Here is a 17044-nt window from a genome sequence, read left to right on the forward strand (position 1 = left end):
CCAATTGAAAACCAAAGATATATTGTTACAACCCTGCTCAATGTCAATATTAGGCCTTGGCTACATCAAATTGACTTGTAAAGTGAAGTAGATTGAGAAAGGTTTTTCTTCAAAATTTCTACCCTTGAGTGACGTAAAGGCACTTTTTCACTTTGCATGTTGTTTGAGTGTCTGTAGTGATTTTCCTAATGTAGTAAGAGTGTATTCACAGTTTTTCGAAAGAAAGCTTTCTAATTTCCATAAGATGGGCAGTGTGTCTTTCTTCCAAGACCAGTACTTGTTTCAGTTTGTAGGCTACCATAGCTCTACCATCTATAATGGATTTGTTCATACAAGCCTCTTTGTTTTTGTGGATTTCTGTGGGGATTGTATCTACGGCCAGTACAGCATGCAGTGAAGAGGATGCAGATAATACCACTTCAATGAAATTCAAACATGTGTTCGAAAATATGGCCTATGAGTTTTCTCAAAAGCCAAAGAGCTGGTATCAAGCCCAGGAGTCCTGCAAGGAGCGAGGAGGGAAACTTCTGATGACCCTGAATTGCAAGATTAAGAGCTTCCTTGAGGACTTCTCAAATGAGAGACACACAAAAAAACGTACCTGGTGGGTGGCTACGGGGGTGTTAGGGCAGTACCAGGGGCCGGTGATCGGTGAGTAAAAATACTGGTAAACCACTCGAAAATAATAGTAAACCACTCTATACTATGGTTCCAGGGCTGCTCTGTCTTTTGAACAGGTTTTGTTAGACACTAACTTCTCTATAGCTGTAATTGAAAAATTATTGGTCAATCTGCTGTAACTACAACCATTTTTGGACTTATAAATTCAAAATATGTACCCATTGATTCCTGAAGAATATAATTTATAAATGCCTCATGAGCTCAGTTCAAGTGCCGTCAGGACCCAAAATATAAGCTTGTTTTACTCCAATGTTTTAAAGAAACTAAATGTAAACAAACACTTTATAGCCTCAAAACATGTTTAAACTATAATGTTGATATCATGGACGGTCAGTCCTTGCAGTCATAGCCCTGTCTATGAACTGGGCACAGATATCAGTTCAATGTCAAGTTTTGATTTACATTTGGTTGAGTTGTCAACTAACATGAATTCAACAACAAAAATTCACCATGTCATTGAGTTTATTTTTATACCTTTATTTAACTAGGCAAGTAAGTTAAGAACAAATTCTTATTTTCAGACAGCCCAAGAACAGTGGGTTAACTGCCTTGTTCAGGGGTAGAACAACATATTTGTACCTTGGCAGCTTGGGAATTCGATCTTGCAAACTTTCGGTTACTAGCCCAACACTCTAACCGCTAGGCTACCTGCCACCCCAATGTTAAAAGTTGGGCGAAAAAAAGAAGAACATTTCCTTGTATTAATTACTTTAAAAAAAATCCAATCAGTTTTCCGCATTGATTCAACTTCGTCACATTCCCCAAAAAATGTTTTAATGATGTGGGAACAACATTGATTCAACTTCGTCACATTCCCCAAAAAATGTTTTAATGATGTGGGAGCAACATTGATTCAACTTCGTCACATTCCCCAAAAAATGTTTTAATGATGTGGGAGCAACATTGATTCAACTTCGTCACATTCCCCAAAAATTGTTTTAATGATGTGGGAACAACATTGATTCAACTTCGTCACATTCCCCAAAAAATGTTTTAATGATGTGGGAACAACATTGATTCAACTTCGTCACATTCCCCAAAAAATGTTTTAATGATGTGGGAGCAACATTGATTCAACTTCGTCACATTCCCCAAAAAATGTTTTAATGATGTGGGAACAACATTGATTCAACTTCGTCACATTCCCCAAAAAATGTTTTAATGATGTGGGAACAACATTGATTCAACTTCGTCACATTCCCCAAAAAATGTTTTAATGATGTGGGAACAACATTGATTCAACTTCGCCACATTCCCCCAAAAATATGTTTTAATGATGTGGGAACAACATTGATTCAACTTCGTCACATTCAACCAAAACATTTTTTTAATGATGTGGGAACAACATTGATTCAACCCGTTTTTTGCCCAGTGGGGACATTTCTCCAGCCACATCCCTCAGCTTTTTAGTGAAACAATGGCGGGGAGTATGCTTTGTTATTCTTTCAATGGCTGATTGCCTCTTTAGGCACTCTGTGAACCATGAACATTAAATTGATTTTCTAATTAAATGAGAAAGTTGAGTCATCTTAATTAAGCCACTGCTTATGGTCTTGATGGAATTCCTGAGCTATACAGAGGCCATTTGTAAATGACAGCTACCATGTACGAAGCACATCTTCACTATTGATCGCTTATCAGTGTCAAATGATGTTAGCAAAATCCATTATTTTCATAAGCTCATATAACATATCTCCACCAGTCTTGGAACATCATAGCCATAGGGAAAGCACAGAACCAAGCTTTCACACTTGATCCATCAGCTATGATATAAGGACATTTTTAATGATACATTGTTGTTGGAAAACAATATTAAAATAACAGTATTGTATGGAAAATAGTACATTTCATAGCTTTTCAATAATTGTTTCATGTGTCTGTAGTGTATAATGCTACTGGAGAGAATGGTGCTTCTACGGGGAACGGGAGTACCCCACTCCTCTGCACCTATGTGATGATGGATCCCTTTCAGCTAGTGACCTCAACCAACTGCAGTGCCTGGCGTGGCTACCTCTGCACCCTGGGTACAGCACCTTTGCTAACCCCATTTTAACATGTTAAAAAAAAGACTGTGTCCTGATCCTTATTGTAAGCAGACATGCTGCAATGTTTTCCAAAATTATTTAGTGTAGAGGCCTGAATGATATCCTGCATGACATCTGTGCTGTATAATTCTTGTTCTACAGATTTGAATTTATCTGCAAATCCATCAAATAGTATGGTAAGTGACTTTTATTGATGGCCTTTATCCGTTATTGTAATTCTTTGGTGTAGTGTCAGTAAAGTTATTATCAAAATGAATGGTTCTTGTTGACTTTCGTAGGACAAACAGGGAGCAAGTGGCAAATCAAGACACTGGAGAAGCCATCAAATTGAAGTCAACCGTGAGTTTGTTTGGCAAGTTTGTTTCACAGTTTCAACCATTCATGTACTCCCATTAACTAAATGTCTCTCTCTCTCTCTCTCTCTTATCCTACAGGTATGTCAAGGAGTCTGTCAAGCATGGAGAATCAGGTGACCAACATCAACATGCTCCTCAAGGTCAGAAATGCTGCTGTGTTAAAAGTGCAGTGTGACACATATTTCAAACTCTTTTTGTTATCAATTGTTTGCGGTTATATCCTCTGTTTTGTTTCAGGAGGCTCAGATGGAACTGGAAAGAATGGAAAAGGCTATAGGAGAGCCTACAGACACCAATGGGGTAAAGTATCACAATGACGATGGACATGTAGTAAGATGGGTGTGGTCAGTGGAGTAGATGACAGAGTTTAGGGCCACTGGAACTTTCAGTCATAGTGCTCTCTCTCACCACAGAGATAAATTATTATCAAATCAGAAAACAGTGAATGTAATTAAATAAATGATACTGCTGTACCTGGTCAATTTGGGCCTAACCTGAACCCTCCCCCAACAGAAAAAGTACCTTGAGCTTCTACTACAGGGAGCCCAGATGCTGTTTCCAAGTAATTTGAAATTAGACAACACGACTGCTAGCAATATCATCAGCTGCGCTGGGGGAGTCATACTCCTCAAAATGAAAAGATGTGGGGCGGACAGTGACACTAATGTGGTGGGTCAAGCAATGATAACTTTCATTATTATAACATTAACATGTAGGCCTACATATTACTGTAAACCTATACATCTGTTTTTAGTGTTGTGACATATGACAAAAGTGGAGTTCATTGAGAGTGCATTTCGCTGATGTTCTGCTGTCTTCAAACAGGACACGGAAATGTTTGATTTGGCCTTTGAGATTTATAAGGCAGTAAGCTTGGTGGTGACCACAGAATCTAATGAGCCCTTCTTCGTGAAGCACCCAACAGGCAGCATCTACCAGATCAGGTTAGTGTTTACAACCCGGAGCTCCTCCATCTCACTCATTGGTATAGCCTCCAATTCTACACTCTTAGAAAAAAAGGGTTCTAAAAGGTTTTTTTGCGGAGGGATAGGGTTCTACCAAGAACTGTTTTTGTCTGAAGAAACCTTTTTGAAAGACAAGGTATTTTGTAATGCAAATAGTCCTACCTAGAACCTTTTTCATACTTATTTGATTATTGTTCGGAAGGCAAGGCAGATTCTTTGGAAGGCAAGGGTTCTACATAGAACCCTTCATCTGAATAAGTTTTATTATTGTAATTGTTTTGCTTTCAAACATTTTAACATCCAGAGTTGAAGTAATCCAATAAGTTTTAAACTGTACCTGTAACGACGTTCGTCTGTAGAAGGAGAAGCGGACCAAAAAGCAGCGTGGTGGTTACTCATGTTCTTTAATTAATGGAAACTGAACGATACATGAAATAACTTAACTCTACAAAACAACAAACGGAACGTGAAAACCTATACAGCCTATCCTGTGACAACAAACACAGTGACAGGAACAATCACCCACAAACACACAGTGAAACCCAGGCTACCTAAGTATGATTCTCAATCAGAGACAACTAATGACACCTGCCTCTGATTGAGAACCATACTAGGCCGAAAACATAGAAATGCCCCAAAACATAGAAAAACAAACATAGACTGCCCACCCAACTCACGCCCTGACCATACTAAATAAATACAAAACAACCGAAATAGAGGTCAGAACGTGACAGTACCCCCCCCCAAAGGTGCGGACTCCGGCCGCAAAACCTTGACCTATAGGGGAGGGTCTGGGTGGGCGTCTGTCCGCGGTGGCGGCTCTGGCGCGGGACGCGGACCCCACTTCACCATTGTCTTAGTCCGCCTTATTGTCCGCCTCCGTGGCTTTCTCACCATGACCACCCCTCCCAATGACCCCACTGGACCGAGGGGCTGCTTGGGACAGAGGGGCAGCTCGGGACAGAGGGACAGCTGCTCGGGACAGAGGGGCGGCACCAGCTCGGGACAGAGGGGCAGCTGCTCGGGACAGAGGGGCGACAGCTGCTCTGGACAGAGGGGCAGCTGCTCGGGCGGCCCCTGGCTGACTGGCGGCACAGGCGGCCCCTGGCTGACTGGCGGCCCCTGGCTGACTGGCGGCACTGGCGGCCCCTGGCTGACTGGCGGCACTGGCGGCCCCTGGCTGACTGGCGGCACTGGCGGCCCCTGGCTGACTGGCGGCACTGGCGGCCCCTGGCTGACGGGCGGCACTGGCGGCCCCTGGCTGACGGGCGGCACTGGCGGCCCCTGGCAAACGGGCGGCACTGGCGGCCCCTGGCAGACGGGCGGCGCTGGCGGCGCTGGGCAGACGGGCGGCGCTGGCGGCGCTGGGCAGACGGGCGGCGCTGGCGGCGCTGGGCAGACGGGCGGCGCTGGGCAGACGGGCGGCGCTGGCGGCGCTGGGCAGACGGGCGGCGCTGGGCAGACGGGCGGCGCTGGCGGCGCTGGGCAGACGGGCGGCGCTGGCGCCGCTGGGCAGACGGGCGGCGCTGGCGCCGCTGGGCAGACGGGCGGCGCTGGCGCCGCTGGGCAGACGGGCGGCGCTGGCGGCGCTGGGCAGACGGGAAGCTCAGCTGGCGCTGGGCAGACGGGAAGCTCAGCTGGCGCTGGGCAGACGGGAAGCTCAGCTGGCGCTGGGCAGACGGGAAGCTCAGGCAGCGCTGGACTGAGTAGCTCTCGTAGCGCCGAACAGGCGGGAGACTCCGGCAGCGCCGGAGAAGAGGAAGGCCCTGGTAGCGCCGGAGAGGCGGGAGACTCCGGCAGCGGCGCCGGACAGGCGGGAGGCTCCGGCAGCGGCGCCGGACAGGCGGGAGGCTCCGGCGCCGGACAGGCGGGAGGCTCCGGCGCCGGACAGGCGGGAGGCTCCGGCAGAGGCGCCGGACAGGCGGGAGGCTCCGGCAGCGGCGCCGGACAGGCGGGAGGCTCCGGCAGCGCTGGAGAGGAGGGAGCCCCTGTAAGGATGGACCGGAGAGACAGCCTGGTACGGGGGGCTGCCACCGGAGGGCTGGTGCGTGGAGGTGGTGACGGATAGACCGGGCCGTGAAGGCGTACTGGAGATCTTGAGAGCAGGGCTGGCACCAACTGCCCTGGCTGGATCTTCACCCTAGCCCGGCAGATGTGGGGAGCTGGGATGTAGCGCACCGGGCTAAGCACGCGTACTGGGGACACCGTGCGAACAACTGCATAACACGGTGCCTGACCAGCACCACGCCCGCCACAGTTAGCACTGCTTGGAGCACTGTAGTGCTGAGATGGCACAGGACGTGCAAGGCTAGGGAGATGCACAGGAGGCCTGGTGCGTGAGGCTGGCACAGTCTTCACCAGACCCCTCGCACGCACCTCAGGATGAGTATGGAGAGCTGACCCCGGTGCCATTAAATCCCTGACACGCTCCGTCGGGCGAATGTCGTGTCTCATGCACCAAACCAGCAATTCCCTCATATCTCTCTCCTCCAATTTCCCCATTAACTCCTTCACAGTCTCTGCTTCGCTCACCTCCAACACCAGCTCTGGTTCTGAGCTCCTCCTTGGCTCCTCACGATAAACGGGGAGAGTTGGCTCAGGTCTGACTCCCGACTCTGCCACACTCCCCCTGTGCCCCCCCCCCCCCCCCAAGAAATTTTTGGGGCTGACTCTCGGGCTTCCGTCCGCGCCGCCGTGCTTGCTTCGCCAACCTCATTCTCCTGTAACCTTCCGCGCACTGTTCCATCGAATCCCAGGCGGGCTCCGGCACTCTCCCTGGGTCGACCGCCCACCTGTCTATCTCCTCCAAAGTTGTGTAGTCCAGATTCTGCTCCCATGTCCCAAAATCCTGATCTCGCTGTTGCTGTTCCTGCTGCTGCTGCTGCCTCTGTTCCTTCTCCTGCTGCTGCTGTTGCTGTTGCCCGTTACCACGCCGCTTGGTCCTGTTGTGGTGGGTGATTCTGTAACGACGTTCGTCTGTAGAAGGAGAAGCGGACCAAAAAGCAGCGTGGTGGTTACTCATGTTCTTTAATTAATGGAAACTGAACGATACATGAAATAACTTAACTCTACAAAACAACAAACGGAACGTGAAAACCTATACAGCCTATCCTGTGACAACAAACACAGTGACAGGAACAATCACCCACAAACACACAGTGAAACCCAGGCTACCTAAGTATGATTCTCAATCAGAGACAACTAATGACACCTGCCTCTGATTGAGAACCATACTAGGCCGAAAACATAGAAATGCCCCAAAACATAGAAAAACAAACATAGACTGCCCACCCAACTCACGCCCTGACCATACTAAATAAATACAAAACAACCGAAATAGAGGTCAGAACGTGACAGTACCCATATGGACATATTTCTGTATTTATCTGGTATTCCATTAATCATTTTACATAGACAGTACTGACATAATTGATATCTTTGCCATGATTTCTCTTTCAAATTAGTATTTTCTGTGATTTTATTGAGCAGAGAGTAGGAGAATAGAAGGGAGTCTGAGTGAACCAGCAGTGTATTGTATGGTTCACAGCAAATTTGACAGTTTTTTCATGTGTACATTTTTCAGTGTAACATTTCTAGTGTTGATTCAGGAGTTAAATGAATTTAACAATCAGTGGTGTAAACGATCCCCAGTGTTGGTGTTAATAACCAGAGTTAAATAACATACATTTTCCTAAACAAATTGTGGGTGCAAGTTGTGGGTGACTAAAATTGCCAACCGTTTGATATCCTCACTCTGGCTGGATTCCTGGCTAAATTCCCAAGCTGTCCCTCATACCATCACGGTCACCTAATCACCCCCAGCTTACAATGGGCTCTTTCATCCCTCTCCTCTCCCCTGTAACTATTCCTCGGGTCGTTGCTGCAAATGAGAATGTGTTCTCATACCTGGTAAAATAACGGTAAAAAAATGAATAAATAAGAACTGCACGGCCTCCCGGGTGGCGCAGTGGTTAAGGGCGCTGTACAGCAGCGCCAGCTGTGCCATCAGAGTCCTTGGGTTCGCGCCCAGGCTCTGTCGTAACCGGCCGCGACCGGGAGGTCCGTGGGGCGACGCACAATTGGCCTAGCGTCGTCCGGGTTAGGGAGGGATTGGTCGGTAGGGATCTCCTTGTCTCATCGCGCACCAGCGACTCCTGTGGCGGGCCGGGCGCAGTGCGCGCTAGCCAAGGTTGCCAGGTGCACGGTGTAGCCTCCGACACATTGGTGCGGCTGGCTTCCGGGTTGGATGCGCGCTGTGTTAAGAAGCAGTACGGCTGGTTGGGTTGTGTATCGGAGGAGGCATGACATTCAGCCTTGTCTCTCCCGAGCCCGTACGGGAGTTGTAGCAATGAGACAAGATAGTAGCTACTACAAACAATACCACGAAATTGGGGAGAAAAAGGGGTAACATTTTTTAAAAACAACTGCACATCACTTTACAAGCCAGCATAATGTGGACCAGGAGTTTCTTAACACCACTGTGTTAGGGTATAATTAAGCCCTCAAAGAAAGGCCTTATGATTCGCTTAATGTTTTGTTGTTAAGAGTTTAATTTTAAAGGATTATAAGACTGGTGGAAACGGTTAATTGGTTAATTGAGGGTTCTAGGAAGAACCTTTAGAGGATAAAAGGGTTATTGGTAGAACCCTTCAGAGGGTTCTAGGCAGAACCCTTCATAGAGGGTTCTACCTAGCACCAAAAAGGGTTCCCCTATTGGAACAAACCGAAGAACCCTGTATGGTTCTACTTAGCACCTGTAAAACTATGCTTCTTGCTGTCCTCTACTTGAATGCGAGCCATCTGACTCTTGTCTCGTCTCCCTCAGCCTCACCCCATCACAAATGGATAACAATGTTCTAGGGTCAGAGGACGATGCATACATCAAGCTTCCATCTTTCTCTGCATTGCATTCCTCGCTGGAAAACCACTCACTTGTTAATGTACAGGTCTGTACAATAAACAACATTGATGATGCTGTTTTGTTGTGCAAATAGTATTTTATCTTTATATTTTTTCTCTTCCTCTCAGGTGACCACTTTTATAGGCAACCCATATCCATCGACTGAAAACATCACAGGAACCGTGTGTACCCTTGTACTAAGGGATGGATTGACGGAAATCAGTGTAGAAAACTTGACAGAGCTAATTGAGGTAGGCTACAGGATAGAACAGGCCAACTACTTTAACTTTAGCCTGCTGTCATTCCATCCTCATTTCCCTAACAGAGATGAGGGAACCATGAATGCAAATAGATTTGGTTGTTTCTCTCCCTTCTCTATAGATCATTCTTCCACGCCCAGATGCTCCTGTGCTCTCTGGCACGACTGTATCCTTGGAGGAAGGGGCTCGCGTTGGGACCACTTTCAACACTACGGACCCCAACATCACAGTCATATTCACCATACAGCCCAGTGTCAATGTGTCCCTAAAACTGCTGCTGGGCCTGGGCTCCCCACCCAATGACACCCACTATAAACACCGCACCGTCCTGAGACACACAGGTAGAGGAGGATTCCATCACCATAGTTACTGCTAGGCAAAACATTACATCCACTGTGCTACTGCTTTCAGTCAATTTAGCTGTCTGGTATGTACATAGATTCACATACTACTTTTGATATTCACAAGCTTTAAGACATGTCTGTCTGGCATTTCACACTGTAATTGGAGGTCGGGCTCTCAAACGTATTGTTGGTTTGCTTTCTTAGCCTGGGTGGTATAGAGTAATCCATGTTCAAAACCCTATTGTGCTCTTTCAGAGGGTTATCGCTGGCTGGTCACCCCTGAGATGATGGAAAAGGGAACAGGCACCTGGTATGTGAATGCCAGTCTGTTTAACTCAACCTGGAGCAAGGGACTGACACTACAGATCACCACCTTCACTACTAAGTGCATGTACTGGAACACTAAACAGCTGACATGGAGCATAGCTGGCTGCTGGGTGAGGCTGCTATTAATGAGACCTATCCCTCCTTTGTCTCCATCAGAGTATGAACAAACCTAATTGGTAAGCGTCGGTATGTGTTTGTGACATTGTGAAAGCGTTTGTCTGTGTTGTCTTGTTCTAGGTGGGTATACAGTCAACTCCCAGGATGACACATTGTCTGTGTAACCACCTGACATCGTTTGGGAGCTCTATCTTTGTGATGCCCAACTACGTAGACGTGTCGCTCACAGCTCAGTACTTTGCCACAGTGAATGAGAACTATGTGGTGGTGGCGTTGCTCTCTGCCTTCTTTGGCCTGTACCTGGTCACTCTGCTCTGGGCCTGCTATGCAGACAGGAGGGCCCTCACCAGGGTGAGTTTATCAAGGCGTGTACAAACACAAATACAAACACACATAAACTGATGCTCACACACACATACACACGAACACTGAAACACTTGTTTTGTCCACAGAGGAAGATGACACTCCTGAAGGATAACCACCCATGTGCCAGTTATAACTACCTACTGAATGTCCAGACTGGCAGTCGGAGAGGGGCGGGTACCTCTGCCAATGTAAGATGGGGTGGTAACTGAATAGATCCTTCATTCATTTCTGTGGTCAGTTTACTTAGCATAGGAATATCAATACCAGTATCCATGCTAATCAGAGTATATTTTTTTTTATGTAGGTTACAGTCAAGTTGTTGGGTACACAGGGGGAGAGTGAGCCCCACCACCTAAGTGACCCTGATAAACCAGTATTTGAGAGAAGGGGTGTGGACTTGTTCCTGGTGACCACACCCTTTCCCCTGGGGGAGCTGACGGGCATCCAGCTGTGCCATGACAACTCTGGGGGGCACCCCTCCTGGTAAGCACCAGGACAGATGACACATCATCCCTGTAATTATTGTTTAAAGTCAAGGTCTTTTTGAAATCACTCCATACTTTCCATTGTCATGTTTAAAAATGATTTGTGGCACACTAAACTCTAAGGTTCAGGTTAAGAATCTGCAGGGACAACTAGGACCTATAAATACTGAGCTGTTAAAGTAGTTTAGGTGTGACATTATCAAGCTTTGCTCCCCTCACCCTTGGAGACCTGGTAGAGTTTCATCACAATGACACTTCAAAATAGCATCCTTGCCTCCTCACCTCACCTTGTCTCCTCCTCTCTTCCTGTTTAATACCTGTCTTAAAGGTCCAATGTTGACGTATTTATCACAATATCAAATCATTTCTGGGTAACAATTAAGTACCTTACTGTGATTGTTTTCAATTAAAATTGTCAAAAAGAAACAAAATAGCTTCTTAGCAAAATATTTTTTTAGGACTACCTGGGAGTGGGAAGGGGAAAACTAGCTGTTATTGACAGAGAGGTTTGGAACTCTATTTCTTATTGGTCTGTTGTCACCAGGCAGGCCAAAACTCCATCCCACCAAAACAGCCTGAAATTCCAGGGTATCATTTTAAACAGGTCTTACACTAAAAAGGCATTATCATCAATTTCATAGTATTATTCCAACCTCATCATGTGGAAATATAAAACACAGGAAAATCCTGTTTTAAACTGCACTGGGTCTTTGAATACCACAACAAAAATATTGCAACCACTGCTATGCTGGCAGGGACTTGTTTTCATTTTTATCTCTACAGTCTAAGAATCTCTATCTCTACACAGGGAATAATAAGTATTTTCCTGAGTGTGAGGTCACGTTTCCTCCCATCAGGTATCTCAACAAGGTGACGATCCAAGACCTGCAGAGAAAGAAGGTTTGGCACTTCCTGTCCTCATCGTGGCTGAGTTCTGACAGGGGGGACGGGCTGACCAAGAAGACCCTCAACGCTGCCAAGAAAAACGAGATCAGAAGCTTTAGGTGATTGACCACCAGTAGAGTACAATGTTACAACATGTCTGTAGAGGATTTCTAGGCTAGGTCAAATATCTTGCAATGTGCCATAGAGTTTTAATTCTGAACCCTTGTATCCTAGACTACTTTATCAATGTAATTCCTCTGACTTCCACCCTGGTCATCCCCTAATGTCCCACACTTTCTATGTCCTAGAAATATTTTCCAGACCAGGACGTCGACAGGCTTTAGAGATCAGCACATCTGGGTGTCCATCGTAGACCCTCCCTGGCGTAGCCCGTTCACCCGAGCACAGAGGGTGTCCTGCTGCATGAGCCTCCTGCTCTGCACCATGGCAATCAACATCGCCTTCTGGAAGATCCCCAAAAACCAGCAGTCTCCTGTCATCTTCACCATTGGTAAGTCCATAGAGATACAACATTATATTTTATATTGGGTACTGGATAAGTCATTGTGGGTGAGTCAATCAGTCCTCTTTTGTGACTGTGCCGTTCATATCTGAGCCCACATCTAATGAGCTGCCTCTGATAAGGATGGGCAGTAATGAGCTCCCTCTGATAAGGATGGGCAATAATGAGCTGCCTCTGATAAGGATGGGCAGTAATGAGCTGCCGCAGATACAGCTGCGTTAAGAATCAAAGACAAGGACTGGTCTCAATTATAAATGTTAGATCCAACTCAAGGCTCTTTTCTCCTTGGTGTTCACAGAGTTACAAGGACTAGTAGTTGTAGGCAGTGGAAGGCTCTTCATAACCCTTCAATAGACGTTTCAGCCACATTCCTTTGACTATCCAGACCTGAAAGACCTTGTCACACAGCACAGAGTGGTTATTCAATGAACCCAAGCCCTTGATAAACCTTTCATATGGCTAACAAATACTTGACCCAGAACAACACAACAAGTGTTCAGACATTGAATGATATATTGAGTGTTATAGCTTCTGTTATTGTGCCTTGACTCCATAATGGTGTGCTTTCATGTCCCAGGTTCGCTGGAGGTCACTTGGGAGGAGATCATGGTGGGGGTGGAAAGCGGTTTGCTCATGTTCCCCATCAACATCCTCATCATCACCATATTCCGTAGTATCAAGCCACGATTCGTCCAACCGAAGGAGAAGAACCCCGATATGCAGGGCCTGAAACCCCTCGCTGTTACCATGCCAACCATTCTTAAGGTCCTCTCTTTACCTTTTCAAAATAAAGTGTTGTTGCTGTGCTATAGCTCTGCTCTATACTTTGTCTAAAACCTTCAAACACTCCCATCGTTTATTCCTTTCAGCTGTGCCTGCCTTTTTTCTTACCTCCAAGGCCATGCAATATCTTATTTGTTATAGCAACCATTAACATTGATACTGGCAACTGTGATACTGGCAACATTGATACTGGCAACTGTTATGTATGTTCTGTCCTTAAGTACTGTATTCCTGCATACTACGTCCCTATCTAGGACACAGAGGAGATGGTGAATCTGCTCTGTAAGAGCCAGAGGAACAAAGTGCCTGAGCTAGAGAAGAAGCTGGAGTCATGCGATGACCTTTGCTCAGCCTTGGGCAGAGTGCAAGGGGTCATTCAGCTTATGCAAGGTGCTTCCCTGACACTGCAAGAGCAACCTTACAAGTCACACAGGTTTTGACATCATTGTAATTGTTGGAGATTTGATGCGTCTGCCTACTAGGGTTGAGTGAGAGTGAACCACACTGGGTCTACTGCAGCAAGTTTGTCCTGTACTTCCTCCACCACCTGTCCATGTGCCTGGAGCGGCTGGATGAGAGTGCCTTCCCCACCCCAGAGGCCCGTCAACACATCCTGAACACCGTCCACCTGCAGCAGAAGACGTCCGAGATGGTTTTCACCAGCCACATGGCTTACAGGTTGGACAATATACCTGTGTAGAGAAGGGAATATAAATAACGGAATTAAAAGTTAAGCTTTTCAAAAAAAAATACTTTACACGTCATTCCCTTCCTCTCAGTTTCCAATCAAGTTAAATTGATCTGTATTTATGTGAATATCATTGTCATACATTGCTCTGACCAAGTACCTAAACATACCTGTGTTTCCTCTGTGCCTCCTCTCCCAGTCCTCCCCGTGTTGCTAGGGAGAAAAGGAAAAGCTCGAGCTGCTGGCTGCCCTGGTGGTTTGTGTTTGTGGGCTGGTTCTTGCTCGTCTCCATCAGTGTTGTGTCCACGTACTTTACCCTGATGTATGGCTTTGCCTATGGGAGGGAGAAGTCCATCCAGTGGGTTATCTCTCTGGCCATGTCCCTCTTCCAGAGCATCTTCATCCTCCAGCCTCTTAAGGTAAGACCAGGGCTCTATGTCTTACATGAAGAACGTAGTCCTGAAGTTCTGTTCAATCATCAGCTGATGTAAAAAGAAGAATTTCATTTGATGCTTGTGTTTATTCTCAGGTGATTGGTATGGCGATCTTCTTTGCCCTCCTCCTCAAACCAGTGGCAGTAGAAGACAGTGAGGAGGTTGGACTACTCCTGAAAGGTAAGATCCTCGAGCACAGAAGACCTACTGTACAGAGCTCTCACGAAACCATTATGCTTTACCTTAGTGTCAGTTTTACAAAGGCGTAATTGATCTGGGTTTCTCAGTACTAGATCTCTGAAAAGGCATTTACATCAACCAACATCTCAGTGTTGATGAAGGGTTTTAAAGAGAGAAGGGTTACAGTCAGTAAGGGACTGTCATAGAGAGAAAATACTTTTTTTTTCATATCCATGCCTACTCTCTCACAGAACAACAAAGCCTTGAATATAAATGGCTTCTGTTAAACCTATCTATTATGCATAATTAATGGTATATTTTAAACATTTTAGACTGCAATAGAGCTGTATAAGTCTGTTTTACCCTCAGATAGTAGGAGAAGCATAGAATTATGGTAGTATTTTGCTGCCATTTTGGCCAGGACTCTATTGTAAAATACATGTTTAATATCAATGAGACTAACCTGGTAAAATAAAGGTACACATATCTAAAACCTGTGTTAGTGTGCCACACCATGTCAGGCTCACAGGGATTCTGTTGAGCTTCCCTTCTGCGATGTTGAAAAGAAAAGTCCTCACAAAGAGGCCTGTCTTATCTGTCTTACAGAACAACAGGAGATGTGTAAATTGTACTCCGGTAGGGAGATGCACTGAAGAAACACAATTTAGCTCTACATGCTGTCTCCAGAGGATCGATGGGGTTGGAAGACCTGATGCCCTACAACAGACATCCTCTGCTCTGCTGCACTGACTATCAACGTGGCAAACTGAGAATATAAGTTATTAGAAAATATAGTTGTTAGGTTTTTATTGAATACTTGTTACTCTTAATAAGAAAGGTACAAGGCATAATATGTATGAATGTATTGAAAACTACTGTATCATTGAAATTGTCATATTTAGTAATAAGCTGATAGTTAGAAACTTTTATTCTTGTGGATTGTATGAAGTTACTCAATGTATGGAATTACTCTGTTATATTTATTTTATCACAAACCGCTGATATATTATTTTACACTGTACATTTATATTTACTTTTAAGTAACATACAGTCATCTCCAAAATCATTGTCACCCTTGATAAAGATGAGCAAAAAAGACTGTATAAAATAAATAATAGAAAACCAGAGCTATATTGAATGTTTTCTGAGAATAAATAACACATTGGGAATTATCTTAGACCACTCCTCCATACAGAATCTTTCCAGATCCTTTATATCCTTCGTCTGTACTTATGGGCAGCCCTCTTCAGTACAAACCACAGGTTTTCAATGGGTTTCAAGTCCGGAGACAGAGATGGCCATTGCAAAATGTAGATTTTTTTTGTTGTCAATTAATAATTTCTTTGTGGATTTTATCTGTGCTTGGGGTCATTGTCTAGCTGGAAGATCCACTTGTAGCCAAGTTTCAGCCTCTTGGTAGGGGCAACCAGGCTTTGGGCTAAAATATCCTGGTACTTGGTACAGTTCATGATACCGTTCAATGTCACTATCACCAGGAAGCAAAACCGCCTCATAAAATCAAAGATCCACCACCATATTTTACAGTAGGCATGGGGTTATTTTCTGCATTTGCATCTCTCTTACAAAAGAAAGATGCATATGGTCTTGGCTCCTGAGTGGCGCAGCGGTCTAAGGCACTGAATCTCAGTGCTTGAGGTGTCACTACAGACACCCTGGTTTGAATCCAGGCTGTATCACAACCGGCTGTGATTGGGAGTCCCATAGGGCGGCGCACAATTGGCCCAGCGTCGTCTGGGCTTGGCCGGTGTAGGCCGTCATTGTAAATAAGAATTTGTTTCTAACTGACTTGCCAGGTTAAATTTAAAAAATATTTTCAAAGCCCACTGGTGTGCGTGGCCAAAGACCTCTATTTTCATCTCATCTGACCATAGCACCTGGTTCCAATCCATGTGCCATTGACGTTTAGCAAACTCCAAGTGTTTACATTTGTTGGTTTCTCTCAAAAAAGCTTTTTTTATGGCAACCGTGACCCTTGGACTTTTCTTTTCATCACAAACCATCTTCATCACTGTGAGTATGGACAAGATACACTTGGGTCCTTTACCAGGCAAATTCACCACTGCTCCAGTGGCTTTAAACTTCTTAATTGTTGCCCTAATAGTGGCTAGTGGTATATTCGTTTTTTTGTGTGTTTTTTTTTGTACCCAATGCCTGATTTATGAAAGTCAACAGCCATTTGTTTTTTTTCTTTGTGAGCGCTTTGCCTTGGATGACAAAGGGTGTTACCTCTTTTCATACCCCAGTGAAACGGGAAGCCATGGAAGATAAAAAAATTTAAATCTCAGTTTAAAGAACTGTAAGTAGAATGTTAATGCAAATACATTTTATTGATAAGAATATTTACGGGTACCAATCATTTTAACACCTACAGTATTTTTTTTATTTTGTTTTTTCTTGGTAGCCTTTCCTGCAGTGAAACGACCTAGTGGCCTCATGGGTGTAATGTTATTCATATTTTTCATAATTTCATAATTAATAAACATTATTTGTAAAAAGTCTCTGAAAATCCGGTGTTTCTATGTCAAACGGTTTTGTTATATTTCTGTCTTCTGTGATGTATATAAACTGTAATATTGGGATGCAAACTCAAAATGTAATATATTTCATCTCTATATCTCTCTTTTTTCAGCCCATAACCACGTGTGAGGGCCTCCCGGGTGGCGCAGTGGTCTAGGGTAGCTGTG

At 45.2% G+C, this 17044-nt stretch overlaps 1 protein-coding gene across 1 annotated transcript; it reads left to right on the forward strand.

Moving 5' to 3' along the window:
- The first annotated feature begins 449 nt into the window (after positions 1-449).
- Positions 450-16858, forward strand: LOC139412418 (polycystic kidney disease 1-like 3). The gene is made up of 23 exons (XM_071159215.1): positions 450-651; positions 2565-2705; positions 2868-2902; positions 3005-3065; positions 3161-3222; positions 3320-3382; positions 3596-3751; positions 3908-4026; positions 8873-8993; positions 9076-9198; positions 9329-9548; positions 9807-9988; positions 10116-10346; positions 10448-10549; positions 10666-10844; positions 11704-11850; positions 12040-12242; positions 12832-13019; positions 13292-13427; positions 13520-13715; positions 13925-14144; positions 14255-14339; positions 14946-16858. Exons 1-23 carry the CDS (start codon positions 450-452, stop codon positions 14990-14992), a joined length of 3219 nt encoding a protein of 1072 aa, XP_071015316.1. The 3' UTR covers positions 14993-16858.
- The last annotated feature ends 186 nt before the right edge of the window (positions 16859-17044 follow it).

This window comes from Oncorhynchus clarkii, chromosome 6, assembly GCF_045791955.1.
Source record: "Oncorhynchus clarkii lewisi isolate Uvic-CL-2024 chromosome 6, UVic_Ocla_1.0, whole genome shotgun sequence".
Lineage (NCBI taxonomy): Eukaryota > Metazoa > Chordata > Actinopteri > Salmoniformes > Salmonidae > Oncorhynchus > Oncorhynchus clarkii.

What these genes read in the sequence shown, in the direction of transcription:
- LOC139412418 (XM_071159215.1), top strand. Translation starts at nt 450, where the DNA reads ATGGCCTATGAGTTTTCTCAAAAGCCAAAGAGCTGGTATCAAGCCCAG. An exon ending in GTACCAGGGGCCGGTGATCG is followed by an intron (nt 652 to 2,564) that starts GTGAGTAAAAAT and finishes ATGTGTCTGTAG; the next exon opens with TGTATAATGCTACTGGAGAG. An exon ending in TCATCCTCCAGCCTCTTAAG is followed by an intron (nt 14,145 to 14,254) that starts GTAAGACCAGGG and finishes GTTTATTCTCAG; the next exon opens with GTGATTGGTATGGCGATCTT.